The sequence below is a fragment of the Chrysemys picta genome, chromosome 1 (genome assembly GCF_011386835.1).
Source record: "Chrysemys picta bellii isolate R12L10 chromosome 1, ASM1138683v2, whole genome shotgun sequence".
Taxonomy (NCBI): Eukaryota; Metazoa; Chordata; order Testudines; family Emydidae; genus Chrysemys; species Chrysemys picta.
This window is the reverse complement of record NC_088791.1, coordinates 132,598,847-132,616,659: the sequence shown is the minus strand read 5'-3', so window position 1 is coordinate 132,616,659 and position 17,813 is coordinate 132,598,847. Positions and strand designations below refer to the sequence as shown.

The 17,813-nt window shown below is 45.4% G+C and overlaps 1 protein-coding gene across 2 annotated transcripts in view; it reads right to left on the bottom strand.

The window, feature by feature from the left end:
• VWF (von Willebrand factor) overlaps positions 1-17,813 on the bottom strand; it is a 247,614-nt gene that overhangs the window by 181,606 nt on the left and 48,195 nt on the right. For both annotated transcript variants that reach the window (XM_008165463.4, XM_065570815.1), the window contains exons 9-14: positions 17,652-17,763; positions 15,908-15,954; positions 10,006-10,142; positions 7,528-7,666; positions 5,384-5,484; positions 1,031-1,226 (exon numbers count right to left, since the gene is read on the bottom strand). In XM_008165463.4, the coding sequence (XP_008163685.2) occupies positions 1,031-1,226; positions 5,384-5,484; positions 7,528-7,666; positions 10,006-10,142; positions 15,908-15,954; positions 17,652-17,763 (732 nt within the window). The remainder of the gene's footprint in view (positions 1-1,030; positions 1,227-5,383; positions 5,485-7,527; positions 7,667-10,005; positions 10,143-15,907; positions 15,955-17,651; positions 17,764-17,813) is intronic.

The window sequence follows — 17,813 nt, the reverse complement described above, 5'->3', positions numbered from 1 at the left end:
GTGCTCTCAATCCTTCCCCCTGCTGCAGCCCAGGCACTATGGAGGAGGAGGAGGCAGCAGCTGCAATACTGGAATGTGGGTGGGGGGGGAAGAGATGGAGTGGGGGGGAAAGATGGGGCGCAACAGGGTTGCAGGAGCCTGAGGGAGAAAGGGTCAGGACTTGGGGGTGGAACAGAGCCGGGAGCCAGTGGGGAAGCAGGGAGGATAGGTATAGAAGCGAAGGGAAGGAAAGCAGGTATCAGGCAATGAGGGAGTGTATAGGAGGAAAGGAGAAGCCTGGGTGACATAGGTGGATAGGGGCAGAGAGGGAGCAGTCAGAAGCTGGGGCACACAGGAGCCGAGGGGGGCAGAGACAGGCTAGGGGAATGGGGCAGAAGGGTCTACAACCACTGGAGCACACTCCCCATCAGAACCGGGAATTGAAGCTAGGAGTCCTGAGTCTCTATATTTCCCTTCTGTCAGCAAATAGCTGTGAAACCCTCTTGCAAAGTGTCTTTCATCCCCCTCTTGTGACTGATCCACATAAAGCATAATAGCCTACTAGGTCTACAAATTAGCTCAAGTCTGTGCTGTAAATCTAATGGTCCAAACCCTCTCAATGACCCAAGTTTGGCATCAATATGGTTCCATATGATGGAATTTCTGGAGTTTCATGATGCTTTTTTTTTTCCAGTTTGTTTAAATTAGAAAATTAAGTTAAACAACTACATTAAAAAGAACATTATTAAGGTTACAGAGTCAAGCTCTCTGAAGTTAGGAAAAGCCAGAAGTCAGGTTTCCCATGTAACCTGAATTCAGCCTCCTTATGTGTACACAGTATGATACAGTTTTTAATTACATGAGCACATAGTATTTTTTTCCCACAGGACCCCTGCCTCATTCAGTGCACGGAATGAAAGGTGTTTTTTTTTTATTTTACAGACGCTATCACGAGCCTGTTGCCAGTACAAAACAGTTGCACTTTTATGGGATGGAAGATCACATGTTGTTACACTGTACCAGATGTTATGTGGAGGCCAGGTTTCAGTACCTAAGCGAGGGTTGAGACTACAGGGGTCGCTGTCTTGTTTTAACAAGTCTTGGCAATCTCCATTGAGCTTCCAGGCATTTCCAAAATCTTCCACAAGGGCTTCCACGAGACCAGAAGGTGTCAGAAAGTCGTCCCCTTCATTGCCATTGAAGTTTCCACACAGACCACAGATTCTGTCAGTGTACATTGGGGAGAGCTCACAGAAACAAGGGTAGAATGGTTATTCATCAATATTACTCCACAGTTTCATGGCAGTGTTTTTAATGGACTATGTAAATTCCTCAAATATACATTAAAGGGGCACCATCAACTTAAAAATCAAACAGTTTTTACATACTTTTTTTAACAAGTAGTAAAAATGTACAAGTAGTAACTTTTTTTAACCAATTGAATTATTTTTACTTAAGTAAAGAAAAAATTTCTGTTTTTTCCCCCCGATGTATTTACTTTGTGCATTTAACAGCACTTAATATCTAGTCGCTTTCACAGTTTTCCTTGGGTAGTTTAATTCCCCTGTCTGTGTTGCTCTTTATGACAGCAACAGTGGAGAGGAAAAGGATTTTTAAATATGGGAGAATGATTGTAATATCACAAAAAAATGGCGGGAGGACAGAGGGGCAGGTCAATAGGAATTGCCAGTAGCCATCAACATCCAGAAGAATGTGGTCTCTAAATGAATATTACAAACAATGTTTGGGGGCTGGCCCAATGGCCAGTGGTACAGTAGCTCCCTGTATCCATAGACTAGACTGCTGCCCCTTGTACCTCAGCTTGACAGGGGTAAGCAGTGATACAGAGGCAGGCTGAAAAGTGGAGTATCTTTCACAGTTATTCCTCTGGCTAATAAAAGATCGTTGGTGAAGGGCTCCAAAGGGAAGCCAGTCCTGTTCTCACTGACAACAGCAGCAGGTGAGGGGTACGCAGAAAAAATGAAGTCAGAAAGCCCCAAGGAAAGTGAATTTCTAACATTTCTGTAACTAAGGACACCATTATTCTTCAAACACACAGTGACTCATGTTCATCCGAAGTTCTATATATGCTTTGGAAACTGCAGGCCTTGCCTGAAGGGGTCAAATCACAAGCTTTCAGAGGTCACCAGAGGATGAATGCAGCAGGCAAATCCAAACACTAACTTTTACCAGAAGTGTTTGCACAAGTCAGTGGGAGTGGATCACTTCCCCCAATTGTCAGAAATGTTTGGCAATAGGTCAGTCCATTTACACAATAAATTAGTGCTCCAAAGGCAACAATAACGCTGACTTAGGTACATAAATGGGAAGGAATTCATAGCAGAACATAATAAAAAAAGACAATGGGAGAAACAGCTAAGACAGTAATTAGCAACAGTTATTGCTGTTATGATAAAGGGGTTGAAGTAGAAAATTAGACTTTTTAACAGCTAGGCAAGGAGATGGGCAGGATGTAAGGGTCTGAGACCTGGCAGAAGAGACCACTGATGCAGAGAAAAGCCGGAAATCCTGAGAGGTGCCAATGGATTGAACTGAATTATCCTCAACCCTAAAACAAACACTAGGTATTTTGGTATTATACATCTAGACTAGACCAAAACACAAATTGCTGAATCCATATTCTTAAACCCTTCCAGAGCTTTCCCTCCTGTTACAGTGTTTTTTCAATTGCTGAAGCTGTGATGAACTTTTACCTTGAACTAGAATATTAAGCCCACTTTTTTGTGCTACTATGCAACATTTATCCAGAATTCGTGATAGCAAAGATGGGTACAACTCTGTGCTAGTTTTATGATATGAGCTTCATGATGGTTCTGAGACAGAACCATACTGGGTAGAGTGGAAGGCAAGGAAAAAGAATATAGCCAGAGCAAGAGTATAGATTCACAGCATGAGCATAGTGCAAGAGCAGATAAAGGGTTCAGTTATGGAGCTCTTACACTGGTGAGCTCTTATTCACACAATTATTCCCGTTGACAACAATGGACCTGCTCACATGAGTAAGTGCTCACCAATGCAAGAAAAGGATGTGCAATCATCAGGCCCATAACGGTGGTGCAGGGAAGCATGGTTAGGACCTGCAGTCAGTACATCTGTTCTACCCTTGTAGCCGGCTCACCTCCAGTGGGCAGCTGAAGGCCAATGTGCAGGGGAGCAGTGCCACAGAAACACCCGCACCCCCGTTCTGCCTCATCATATCCCCGGGAGGATTGAAGAGCTGTGGTCAGCACTGACTAGCCTCCACCAGCGGTCGTCAAGATGTAACAATTACACAAGGACAGCCTCCTGCATGTGCGTACAGGGTGGTATGATGGGGTTCCCTGGGCTCTCTCCCCATCTTAATCTCCAGGGAAAGGTGGCCATATTTTTGGCCCTTAGAATTAGAGCCCCGTGGGGCACTAGTGTAGAGCCCTGCAGCGGGACTGAGATCCCATGGGTCTTGCAGGACCCGCTGCCATAATAGCAAGATCGGGGAGGAGTGGGATTAAAGAATAGTCCCACACAGGGGTCTACCTTAGAATAAGCACAATATACTGTCCAAGTGTGTACTCTTCATACATAAATAGATTATAAAGCCAGAAAAGACCACTGTGATCATCTAGTCTGACCTCCAGTATAACACAGGCCATAGAATTTCCCTGAATTCATTCTTGTTTGAACTAGAGCATATCTTTTAGAAAAACATCCAATCTTGATTTTAAAATTTCCAGTGACGGAGAATCCACCACAGCCCTTGCTAAATTGTGCCAATGGTTAATTACTCTCATTGTAAAAAATATGCACCTTATTTGAAGTCTGGATTTGTCTAGTTTCAACTCCTACCATCTTGTTATATGTTTGTTCGCTAGACTGATGAGTCCATTATTAAATATTTGTTCCCCATCTAGGTACTTATAGACTGTAATCAAGTCACCCCTTAACCTTCTCTTTGATGAGCTAAATAGAGTCTCTCATTATGAGGCATGTTTTCCAGTCCTTGATTCATTCTTGTGGCTCTTTGCTGAACCTCTCCAATTTATCAACATCCTTCTTGAACTGTGGACACCAGAACAGGACACAGTATTCTAATAGCAGTCACACCAGTTTCAAATACAGAGGTAATATAACCTCCCTATTCCTACTGAAGATTCCCATTTATGTATACAAGCATCACATTAGCCCTTTTTAGCCTCAGCATCTCATAGTGGGAGCTCACGTTCAGCAGATTATACACCACAATACCCAAATCTTTTTTCAGAGTCACTGCTTCCAGGATAGAGTCTCCAATCCTGTAGGTCTGGCCTATATTCTTTGTCCTGGTTGCATACATTTATATTTAGACATTTTTAAATGCATACTGTTTGCTTGCACCCATCTTAACAAGCAATCCAGATCACTTTTTATCAGTGAATAGCCTGCCCTCTTCGTTATTTACCACTCCTCCAATCTTTGTATCATCTGCAAAGTTTATCTAATTTCATGTTTTCTTCTTGGCCACTGATAAAAACTTTAAATAGCGTAGGGCCAACAACAGATCCTCGCAGGACCCCACTAGAAACACAAGCACCTCATTGATGATTCCCTATTTACAATTACATGTTGAGACCTATCTGTTAGCTCATTTTGATCCATTTAATGTGTGCCATGTTGAACTTGTATCATCCTAGTTTCTTAATCCATATGTCATGTGGCATCGAGTCAAACATCTTAAAGATGTCTAAGTATATTACATCAACACTATTACCTTTATCAATCACACTTCACCATTGTGCTTATGAAGCAGAATCTTGAGAAATTCAATCAATCAATCTAGTACAAACTATAAAAGCGGCTTTGCTGGGAATATAAAAGGATTTATTATAGGATTACTGATTAGCCTTATTTTTTGTTGGACACAGAAAGCTATTATTGACACTCAGTTACCCTTTGCTCCACAATACAAATTTCTCTCTTTACATTGACCTGGAATGACCATAAATATTATTCTTAGTACGCGCAGCATGTTGTATATCCCGTGCAATTAAATTATCTTTTTCCCTTGAACATATGAATGATTGTATCCTATGGGCCAAATTCATCTCTTATTTTCACCTATGCAATCCTATTGACTTCAGTGGGGATAGACAAGAGTAAATGAAATCAAAATCTGGCCCATAGGGGTCTGTTGTAATGAAAGCAAAGCTATTCACGGTTAATGGCTACTGTTAGTGCACAGAAAAGAAAGAGAGAAAAAAACCCCAAGCTGTTTCTGCGATGCAAATGTTTGTTTCTAGAAAACAAAGGGATCAGTATATTGCTCTGAAGGCTGAGAGAGAGAATGGAAGCATGCAACACAAGCAATTTCTCACATCAGACAAGAAAGTCTTTGTGTATGTTTGGGTGGGGTGAGAGGAGAAAAAACTACCTTCACCAGAAGTTTACCACGACCATCCCAGTCAATCTGTAAATCTTCCCCATAGGTGAGGCGAACTGAAGACATCATAATGCGCTGGATACGGAGGGCACCTCAAAAACACATCGGACAAGTTTCAGACAAGAAAGGATGCATTCTGTCATCAGCAAGCAGGATACAATGTCCTCATCACCCATCAGCCCCTGAGATGGATCTAAGCAGATACACTTAAAGTTTGTCTACACTATTTTCTTTGCACAAATGTAGTGGAAATGATTCAAACCCCTAGTATAGACATATGGATTTGTACCATTTGATTCACCCCAGTACCAACGGGGGCACAAAGACAGTGCTAGTGTAGCACAGCTGCTTACTGGTCCTAGGCTCCCCGAAAGGTGCAGAGATGGGCCAGGCGTAGAATATCACCCGCTCCCATGATACAGGCTGATGGAGTTGGCACCACATCGCAGGGGAGGTGGAGACTGCACAATGACAAAGTGGGACACACCAACCATGGTCCCCTGGTTGCTGTGCATCACTTTGACATTCCACAGGTATTGTATCCCCTGGTCTGATGCATCTCTGCACTTCTCCTTAGCATGATCTGGGCCTCACAGGCCCCAAAAGAAACACATATGAGCATTATCCAGAGTTATTAGTGAAATCACTGCAGTCCTCTTCTAAAATGTCAAGTTTTGGGGTGGATAAAATGGATACTTGACATTGGTTTTGAATGTCGTAGTCTAGATCCTCAAATAGTCAACAGCAGCATAACCCCACCAGCTTCAATTGAGCAGGGCCAATTTACACCAACTGGGGTCCTGGGCACATGTCCAGGAGAACCCGGCAAGATGCAAATTCAATAAAAGGTGACGGTAACTGTATAGGTTTCAGAGTAGCAGCCGTGTTAGTCTGTATCCGCAAAAAGAACAGGAGTACTTGTGGCACCTTAGAGACTAACAAATTTATTAGAGCATAAGCTTTCATGGACTACAGCCCACTTCTTCGGATGCATGTAGAGTGGAACATATATTGAGGAGATATATATACACACATACAGAGAGCATGAACAGGTGGGAGTTGTCTTACCAACTCATGTGCCAGCAATGCCCCTCTGCCATGTACATTGGCCAAACCGGACAGTCTCTACGCAAAAGAATTAATGGACACAAATCTGACATCAGGAATCATAATATTCAAAAACCAGTGGGAGAACACTTTAACCTGTCTGGTCATTCAATGACAGACCTGCGGGTGGCTATCTTACAACAGAAAAACTTCAAAAACAGACTCCAACGAGAGACTGCTGAGCTGGAATTGATATGCAAACTAGATACAATCAACTCAGGATTGAATAAGGACTGGGAATGGCTGAGCCATTACAAACATTGAATCTTTCTCACACTTCTTATCAAACTGTCTGTACTGGGCTATCTTGATTATCACTTCAAAAGTTTTTTTCTCTTACTTAATTGGCCTCTCAGAGTTGGTAAGACAATTCCCACCTGTTTATGCTCTCTGTATGTGTGTATATATATCTCCTCAATATATGTTCCACTCTATATGCATCCGAAGAAGTGGTCTGTAGTCCGTGAAAGCTTATGCTCTAATAAATTTGTTAGTCTCTAAGGTGCCACAAGTACTCCTGTTCTTTTTGCGGTAACTGTATAAAATGTGACTCAGAGTTGGGAATAGGAAACACTCTTTGAGCTAGGCTAAAGCCTGCCTGATAAAGTTGAGAAGGGAGACACCTTTGGGTATGTCTATACTGCACACTAAACCTGGGTCTATGGATCCCAGCCTTATGGACTCAGTGTTTCCAAGCCCATGCTTGAGTGTCTACACTGCATTGTAAACCCAGGTTTAGAATTGCTGTATGCTGGTCTCACAGCTGTGCTGACATGTCCATACTGTGCTACGCAGACCTTTCTTGGCCTGCGTCCACAGTAAAAATGACAGGGCCTGGACCCGAGTCCCAGTGTCTCTGACCCACCCCAGCAGCATCCTAGGATTGGGTCCTCAGTGCTTGCTGACTGGGGCAAACTGATTCTGTGTGGACAGAAGGGGGCTTGGCTCAAACCTGAAGTAAAGCCTGGGCTCAGTGTGCAATGTAGATAGTAATGTGTGGTCTGAATTGTTACAGGCCACAAACATACCTTGTGTCAAAGGAATCTGTACATCCTGCCCATTCAGAGAGATAACGCCCCCATGCTTCATTTTGATGATGCTGTTCTCCATGTCCTGGATTCGGACAGAGGCCGAGCGGGTGCACACTGCATCAAGATCATCGGCACACTAAGAAGAAGCCAACATTTCCTATGACTGTTAGGATTTCACTTTGTCAATGACTCAGCTCCTCCAGCATGCTGGGCCAGAAGCCCTCCTGTGGCTGTAATTTTAGTGTCACATCTGTCGCCCATGGAGCTGGCTTTAGTATTTATTTTATTTAGCAGTAATGCAAGGAAACTACAGGCCTGTATCCTGTAAGACACTGGCTACGGAAGTTAGCATAAGGCATGCGGCCTATGAACGTTGGCACAGATAAATAGCCCAATGGTTACCCCTAAGTTTTGGGGAATTGGGAGTAGAGTGTTTAAGGGGGAAGTTTGTAAATAATGACACCAGGAAACCACAGGAATATGAGCCAACACTGGCTCTTCGATATTTTAGGATAGGAACAACTGCAGATATCTGGTCATAAGGGTGCCATTGCAACAAATTGACATATATGATAATAAGATGAGATCATTACTATCCTAACCTATAGGAGAAAGGCACCTGAACATTAGTAGGGAGAGAGAATACAAATAAGAAAGGAGAAATCCCTAGTGAATATACATAAGGCATAGGGACATCAGCTTAATATGTTATAAAAGTTGTAGCCCAGCCTGTGTGCAGGAGGAGAGAGAGGTTACAGTATGGTGGCCACTGGTGATGATGAGGAAGGTGATAGTGATGAGGAAGATAATGGATAACATTTCATGTTGTTCTGCAAGGGATGTGAGATGCACATTCTGTATTACTTCTAGCTACCTTGCTGGGTTAGAGTGTCTCTGACTTTGCTGCATGCATTAATAGAACTGTTACAAACATAGAAAGTTCCTAAAGTGTGAGTGTTGCAACTGTGCACACCAGGGTTCCCAATCGAACAGTAATTTTAATAATACTGGGCCTGATCTTGAGACAAGAAGCTGTCAAACCACAGAGGGGTAACTGGAAATTCTTATGTACTCAGTGTAATTAATACACAATCTATAGATCAGGCTACTCTAAGGCAGTGTCTGTTCTCAGGGCCCTGGAAAAGGAGCTATGGGGCCATGACAGCAGGCCCCCTGGAACACAGGCTGCACTGTGTGATGAGAGAGCATCTCCTCTTTAATGCTCTGTCTGGTGTGATGATGAGACATGTCACAAGTCTGTTCAAATGGGGAACTAGAGGCGCGCAGCTCTCACTTTCAACATTTTGGGCGCTGATGTCACTAGTTACGAAGCTGTGGGTGGAACATTCTGCAGACAGGGAATGGTGACTCACTAGGTCCCGTCTTCCCTCATCAGTTTCAAAAGAACAGTTTCAGTGGAAACCAGTTATGCCAGTTCCACAGGCACAGCTCTGATCTCAGATCTGTTACGTAATAGGCACAAACGTAATAGTCACTGGTGCTGAAGGGAGTTGTGGGTGGGGATGGGCAAAACCCATTTCCCTAAAGCAAGTGAGCTTTCTGCACACCTTCTCTCTGGGGCCTCTTAACCACCCCTAACCTGTCCCTGCTGCCTTGGAAAAGTTTCCCCGTCTCTGCCCTGTCACTGTGCTCTTCATGCTGCTTCTGCTGCCTGCCTCCCTCCCTCCCTCAACTTGCCCTGGTGCCTTCCTCTCTCCTTCCCAAACCTCTGCACTCCCACCGCTGCGGCCCTTTCTCTCTATCCTACCTCTCTGCCCTCCCTCAATATTATGCCCTCACTCCTCCCTTTGCAAACTCCCTTACCTTCCCCGCCCTCCTTCCCACTCCCTCAGTTCTCTCACTTACTCCCATACCCATTTTACTGTCCCTTCCGCAAAACTCCCTGAGGAAACTCTACTGGTGTCCTGCCTGTCCCAATATGCTCTGGCACCCTTCCCATTTCTCTCTGGCTATCTCCCCTTCCTGCCCTGCAACTGGGTCCTTGCCATTCTCTCTGTGGCAGAGGATGCAGGAAACAAGTTGAGAGGGGCTGACATACTAGGAAGTAATGCAACTTATTAGCCAATGCATCCCTGTGAGAAAAAACTCCAGATACTATTAAGGTAACAATGCTACTACATGTCCCATAGCTTCTGCCCAGGGCAATTACCCAGCGAGCAGCACAAACAGTTCAGTGTATGAGGCACACCCTCCTCTGTCTCTTGTATTTATATGCTAACTAGGCAAAACTCCAGAGACACAATGCAGTCCCACTGTGAATGTGAATTTACAGCCCGGGGTTAAAGGAGTGGCAGCAAGAAGAGGCAAAACATATGTTAATTCAGAAGAGAGATTCTAGCTAATTTTATAGAAAAATGCTATTTATGTGCACAGGAAGCTCTAGTCATCAACTCACACAAACCCCTCACCCCCCGCAACCCTCCCCCCACACACACACACATAAGGTGCTGTTACCTGGACTGTCTCTATGATGACAGAAAAGGAATTCTCTTCACAGTCTTTGGCAAATAAGTATTGACAAATCCCGCTGAAGGTGAAATGCTTGTTGTCAAAACTTTTGAAATGGGATTGGCCAGTGACAGAGCATTCTCCTGAAAAATACCAAGGGAAAACAGTCAGATCATTGAACAAATTCCTGCTTTTTGTGAGACAGACAGAGGCGGGAGGAGCAGAGCAGGCCCTGCCAGGCTCACAGCTCCTAAAGGCTGGATAGTGGTGGCCGCATGGCTCATCCCACTGAGGGTACGTCTTCACTACCCACCGTATCGGCGGGTAGCAATCGATTTATCCGGGATCAATATATCGCGTCTCGTTAAGACGCGACATATCAATCCCCGAACGCGCTCACCGTCGACTCCGGAACTCCACCAGAGCGAGCGGCGGTAGCGCAGTCGACGGGGGAGCTGCAGCCGTTGATCCCGTGCCACGTGGACCCCAGGTAATTCGATCTTAGATACTTCGACTTCAGCTACGCTATTCGCGTAGCCGAAGTTGCGTATCTTAGATTGATCCCCCCGCCAGTGTATACCAGCCCTGATTATTCCTGGAAGTTATTGCCATTAGAAATGAGGACTCCAGACAAAGTTAGAAAGACCATACTGCGAGGTTTCCTCACACAGGTTGAAATTCACCCTTGCACAGAGAACCCTTCAAAATGACTCTTAAATAGGACTTTAAGTGGGGCACAAGCCTTGCTCTGGCTCTCTGCATGGGGGTGAAATTTACCCAGTAATATGTACTTATGAGAGCAGAACCAGGGACTTCACTGTGGTTACTCAAGTGTTACTCAGGCCAGGTTCATACATGGAGTTGCACCAGTTTACCTAATCAGCGTACTTAAACCATGCAAAAGCCTGTGTGAACACTCTTAGGCTTCATCTACACTAGAAAATTAAGTCGGCTTATCTGTATTGCTCAGGGGTGTGAAAAATTTAGTTTTTTCTGTAAATTTACAGATGCCAGCTACTCAGGTTTAATCTGATAAACTAATAATAGCTAGCTCTCATATAGCATTTCTCACCAATAGCACTCAAAATGCTTTATGTAGGAGATAAACATCATCACCCCTATTTTATAGATGAGGAAATTGAGGCACAAGGGGGTGAAGTGACTTGCCCAAGGTCACTCCAACAAGCCAGTGGCAGAGCCAGGATTTTAACCCAGGTCTCCCAAATTCCAATCCAGTGCTGTATCTACTAGGCCATGCTGCCCCTAGAGGTCCAAATGCAGCAATTGAACTAAATCACTTTTTAGAACTGTGTAGATGAGGCCTACGTTGTAGAACTGAGCCCTTTACAAGTTAAAAATGGAACACTTCTTGTTCCTCAACCCCTGCTCTGATGTTCTTTTGTGGTGGTGCCTCACTCTGGAATTTTGTTACACCCTTGGGTCTTAGCAGGTTGAGAACACTGTCTTTGTGTCTCTAGAACATTATAATGTGGTCTTGTCATGGCTCCAGTAGCTGAATGCCTGTATCACAATAGCTTTATTTAATACAGAACAGGAAAAAAAGGGTTAGTTCCTTTGCTGGGTTTCCTGGGACTTATTCAAGCATTTAGGTAAAAAATACTTTGATTTTATGAATCACGAAGGCAGGGGTGCTGGAAATGTTTTTATAGTGGAGGTGCTAAAGGTAGTAGCCATATAATTGAGTTGTTACTACTTCTTCAACCTGGGGGTATGGCAGCACCCCCAACACCTATGCTCAAAAGGGATAAAGAGCTGAAATAGGGTTACCATATTGAACAAATAAAAAAAGAGGACCCTCCACGGGGCCCTGGCCCCGCCCATTTCCCACCCCCTTCCCCGCCCCAACTCCACCCCCTCCTCCCAGCCACGCGAAAAGGGCTGCGCGAGCGCTACCGGCTTCACGGTTTGCCGGGCAGCCCCCAGACCCTGCGCCCCCGGCTGGCGCTTCCCCAGTGCAGCTGGAGCCCGGGAGGGGAAGCGCCCAGCCGGGGGCACAGGGTCTGGAGGCTGCCCGGCAAACCGTGAAGCCGGTAGCGCTCGGGCTTCGGGCAGCCCCTATGCCTCCGGACCCTGCACCCCCGGCTGGGCACTTCCCCTCCCGGGCTCCGGCGGCGCAGGGTCCGGAGGTATGGGGGCTGCCCAAAGCCCGTAGCGCTCAGCTCTTAAACAGAGCCGAAGTGTCAGGGGAGGAGCAGAGTTGCCATGGCCGGAGGCTCTGCTCCTCCCCTGACTCTTCGGCTCTGTTTAAGAGCTGGGCTGCCCGAGCGCTACCGGCTTCGGGCAGCCCCCGTGCCTCCGGACCCTGCGCCGCCGGAGCCCGGGAGGGGAAGTGCCCGGCCGGCGGCTGGGGTCCGGAGGCAAGGGGGCTGCCTGAAGCCCATAGCGCTCGGGCAGCTCGGCTCTTAAACAGAGCCGAAGAGTCAGGGGAGGAGCAGAGCAGCCGCGGGAGGGGAAGTGCCTGGCCGGCATTTTCCCGGACATGTTCGGCTTTTTGGCAATTCCCTCCGGATGGGGGTTTGATTGCCAAAAAGCCGGACATGTCCGGGAAAAACCGGACGTATGGTAACCCTAGCTGAAAGACAATCAGACTGAGATATAGTTAAGTGTTTCTTACAGAGGCAGAACTTCTGGTGGTATTTCCTCTTACATTTAGTTTATTTAATTATCATTAAACCAGAAATAATTCACAGTTTAACCTAAAACCACAGCTCTTACAGAATAAAACTGAATTCCAGCATGCAGTCCCTCCTACTGTGAAAAGGAACTACTGAAATATAGGACTTTTTAACATATCTGCCCCCAGTGTGTATGCAGAAGGTTGTTCTTATTATTTCTGTGGTGGTAGGGCCCAGCGGCCGCAACTGGACCTGAGACCTCATAATTTTAGGCACTGCCCAAACAAATAGGAAAGACATGTGCTCTGCACCAAAGAGCTTACAATCTAATCAAGTTATTTCATGCAGTCAAGCCCCAACACCTGCATGGAGCCCCAGTGAAGTCAATGGGAGTAGGGCTGACAGGGGAGAGAGGAGAAGGGGGATATTCGTACCAGGCCCCCAAACACCAGGAGGCCCCCAAAACGTCTAACATCTGCACAAATAAAGTGAAATAGGAGGGGGTGGGGCTCCAGCGAACATGATGTAGTAAGGCCAGAATTTCTCTGTATGGGCCATGCAGGGATCTGCCTGCACAGAACAAATTGCAGGCTCTGGGCCTAAAATGACAAGCCAATATCAAGGGTGATCCAGAGGGCTACCTTCACAATATGTACAGTCTGAACATACATAAGTAAGGGACCACATAGACATTACTACAACTTATCTACCCTTCAGCCTTAATTAGTTGACTAATGAGTTAGATCAGCTTGCTGAAGGGACCAAAGCAAGCTATTTTTTATTCCTGTTCACCTGGCAGAGCCAATTCAGCTCAAAGAGAGGGAGCTGGATTCTATTCCCTCCTGTGCAGCAGCAGAATTTTAAACTATATTCTAACTGCAGGCCTTTGCTCCACACGTATCGATTCACCTCAGTAATCCCAATAAAGACAAAGGGGCTGCAATCACAAACAGATTTTGGCCCACGTAATATTTCTTACTGATGACAAAGAATGAGCCATAAAGATCACGGTTTGGGGTTTACACCCCAAGCTGAATTTGCACTTAAAAGCAGTAGTGTTTTTCACTTGTGAATTGATTGCATTTGATCTAGAGTCATGAGACACAATAAACTTGGAACCTCATGGGCCTTTTTCCGTTTTTTAAGCAGTTACTTTGCACAGTTGTGCTGCACTTGGAGAACTCACCAATGAACTAGACAAGCATAGGGCTGGATTGGACCTGTGTGTGGCAGGCCTGCACGGAATTTCTCATAAAATATGTCTCCCTTCCATTTTCAGTGATTCCACACCTCTCAAATTGTGCTTTTCTCTGAAATTTTGGAGCAACTGCTATTTCCATTTGAAGCAGGGGATATTTTCGGGAAGGGTGGGGCAAGGCAGCTGAGAGTCCAATGAGAGGCTTTTCAATGTCCACGTGTAATTCTCCCACTTTGATCCTCTCTTGCTCTCACCTCTGTCTTTGCGTCAGAGAGCTACATGTTTTCCCCATTTTCTGATCTCCCACGTCCCCTGAGTCCCCCTTCTCTTAGTTCTCCTCCTCTCTCACATCTCAGCACTAGGTAGGTCACAGCTGCCTGTGGCTATCCCCCTACACACACTCGTGCTGGGGGCTGCATCAGGCCAGTGCAGGCTTCCTCTTTCTCTGCTGACTGCAGTGCTGGAACTGAAGAAGGGCCCAGAGCAGCAAATATGCATTTCAGATTCAGGGGAATGGGCTTATGGAGTGAAGCGGGGAACGGGGACTTTTCTGGAGCTGTCTTATGACAGGAGGTGTGACACTCCATCATCTCCTCCGCCCTGCGCACCCTCCAGGATGGATGAGTACCCAGGATGTAAGTGTCAGCTATCCATTGCAAACAGGTTGTTCTAGGTGAGTTTAGGAAGGAGGGGAAAAAAGACTGGTGGCCTGTTACTCCCCTGTGTCACCATTAATGGAACACAGGTGGCCTACTTGCCTCTCCCCAGCCATGGCTCTAGCTCCTTGAACAGAACACATCACTTATGACCCAAGCCTCCAAACACTACTGAACAGAGTACCATGCATGGTCCAGTTTGCTTCTATGACATGTAGGGCTTACTATTGTAAGTAGTCCCATCAGAATATTTGCTAAATCAGGCCATTAGTTAGGGCTTGTCTACATGGGGACATTCAGAAAAATTAATCCAAATTATCTCTCAAAGTGGATTAGTTAAACTGCATTAAAATTATAAATAATAAAATAAAATAAAATAAAATAAAATAAAATAAAATAAAATAAAACAATGGAGATATCCTATCTCCTAGAACTGGAAGGGACCTTGAAAGGTCATCAAGTCCAGCCCCCTGCCTTCACTAGCAGGACCAAGTACTGATTTTGCCCCAGATCCCTAAGTGGCTCCTCAAGGATTGATCTCACAACCCTGGGTTTAGCAGGCCAATGCTCAAACCACAGAGCTATCCCTCCCCTCCATTAAACCTTTGTGTGGACACTCTTAGGGTATCTACACTGCAATTAGACACCCACGGCTGGCCCATGCCACCGAACTTGGACTTGTGGGGCTCGGGCAAAGGGGCTGTATAATTGTGGTGTAGACATTTGGACTCAGGCTGGAGCCCGGGCTGTAGAACTCTGCGAGGGGGGAGGGTCCCAGAGCTCGGGCTGCAGCCTGAGCCTGAATGTCTACATTACAATTAAAGAGCCCCTTAGCCCAAGCCCCATGCAGAGTCTAATTGCAGTGTAGACATACCATTATTCAGAAATAAAGTGGCCTTAATTCAGTTTAGCTTGATTGACTTTCAAAGTGAATCAAGCTAAATTGAATTAAAGTCAATTTAATTCTGAATAAGAGTGCCCACACAGGGGGCTTGATTTAACTAATCCACTTTAAATTCATACTGTTAGTTAATTCAGATTAATTTTCTTGTCCATATGTAGATAAACCCTTAGAAAATTGTAGATACTCAAGTTAGCAGAACAGTTTTCCTTTACCTGAAAGCTTCTACTCTGAACCTACAGCTCTTTTACAACATGGCAAGAAAAGCAATGGAAAGAGAACTTGTGCTTTTTTCCCTCAACAGGTATTTACATTGCCACACACAAGCCCGTCTGCACAGCCTGATTTATCTTGTGGACTCCTGGACTCTTGAAATATGATCTTGGTGCTGACTTGCAGCCAGAGCTCGAAAAAGGACAAAGACAACTCCCCTGTCTGTGCGCTCATCCATGCGTGGGACTGACCTAGGCAAGGCTTACATAGTTTTGGGGAGCTATAAGCACAAGGGTCAGCTTACCTGGGCACTCCTCATTGCTGCAGATCCAGATGCCACGTCGACAAATACTAGGAAATATATTGTTGAAAAGTTAGGGTGCATGATTTCACATCCACTGTGGCATGTCCCAAAACAGTTGAAAGCTGAGCTCCCCTTTCAGAAAAATCAAACCAGTCATGCTCCCCCATGCCCTAATACAGCTTAACATATGCATCTTCCATACACACACTCCTTCCAGCTAGCCCCATGGGAAACACTATAGTATTGAACTGTAATAGTGTTTTTCTAAAAGGAATCATTTTGGGGAAGTTCTACGTCTTGTGTTATACAGAAGGTCAGGCGAGATGATCACAGTGGTCCCTTCTGGCCTAGAATCTGTGAATCAGCATGATTATAAAAGTACAGAACTCTTTCTCCTTTTTTTTCCCACAAGCCCTCTGTTTATTTTAGCTGTAACGTGTGTTCTTCTAAATCCGAATGGTTTAAAAAAAATCCTCAGAGGGTTTCCTCTGAAACCCTGGCATGTACAGTCTTAACGATGAATAACCCTTCTTGTGTGTGAGAGGAAGAGAGAGAAATAATATTTCTTTCCAGGTCTGTGGATGGGAGAATGGATTCAGTATCAACTCCTGGAGGCAGTAGTAATATAAGGCATAGTCAATGCACACCAGTGGCTGTTGCTATCACGCTTGGGTCTATATGGAACAACACCTGCAAGCCCCACAACTTTTTATAAGAAAATGAATTGGGATCGGCTGGCTCTCATTTGATCAGTTAGCCCGTTCCTTGTACACCCTCGGGAGCGAGCTGAATTACTTAGGGTGATACAAGCGAGGCTAATGGTACAACATTCAGCAAAGGAATATTTAGGCTGAATAGCAGGAAGCATTTTCTAAGGATGAAGTCTATTAAACTGGACTAGTCTTCCAAGGGCAGGGTGATTTGGACGATGCTGTCAAACCCAGAGCTGCAGAAGGCCCTAGGGTTGTGGGACTCCATCCCATCTGGGAGAGGTTGAGGTGCTAGTGTGGTGGTCACGGCTCATGCGTCATTGATACACGGGCATGGGGGGGCTGAGCTCCTTCTTGCTGACTGTGGTGATACACAGAGCCTCCTGCTTTATTGCACTGTGGCTCTGGATGGGCCGTAGATCAGGTTCCCTCTTTTGTTTGACTGGAAACATCTGCCCAATGCTCCCCTAACTCCTTACACACACAGAGTTCAGGCTACATTGCTCACTCTCTTCCCTCTGCTTGGGTAACAACCCCCTGCCCCTTCAGGATGGCATTCAGGGTAGATGTGAAAGAAGAAGGTTGCACATTGAATCTAAGGCTACAAAGCTGGAGAGGGGCAACATGACGGCTTTGCAAGAGGCAGGGGGCATGAATTTGGCCCTTCTCAAAGGAAATTTTGAACCAGGTTTAAGGGAAGTTAAATAAATGTAGTAAGTCAAAACAAAACTCCACTGTCCAAAACTAGCTGGGACTGGGAGTCTGCAAGTTTATGTTATTCAGGAAACAAATATTTTTCCACTGCATGAAAGACTCTGACCCCTACACAATTCTACTAGATCAAATGTCGCTGTGAAAATGGAGTTGATTGAGTCTTTGTGAACAGCTTGCTTCTGGGAAGAGGTTGGCTCTTCCAAATCTTAAACTGGGGCATTTGCCAATTAAAAGAAAGGGGGGGAGCACACAAAACGGAAGAGCAGTACTTATCTAGAGCAGCCTGGATCAGAGCAATTGCACCGCATCATTGTATTTACCATGAGTTGCAGTCCTGGGAGATGGAGGAGCCAGGAGGATAGCGCATGCCAGAATGTGTGCAGGAGCACTCAGAGCTGTCAACACAGCTATCACCATCAAGTAGCTTCCCCACTGGATAGTTCAGGCAATGGCAAAAAAACAAAAACACACATTAGATCCAC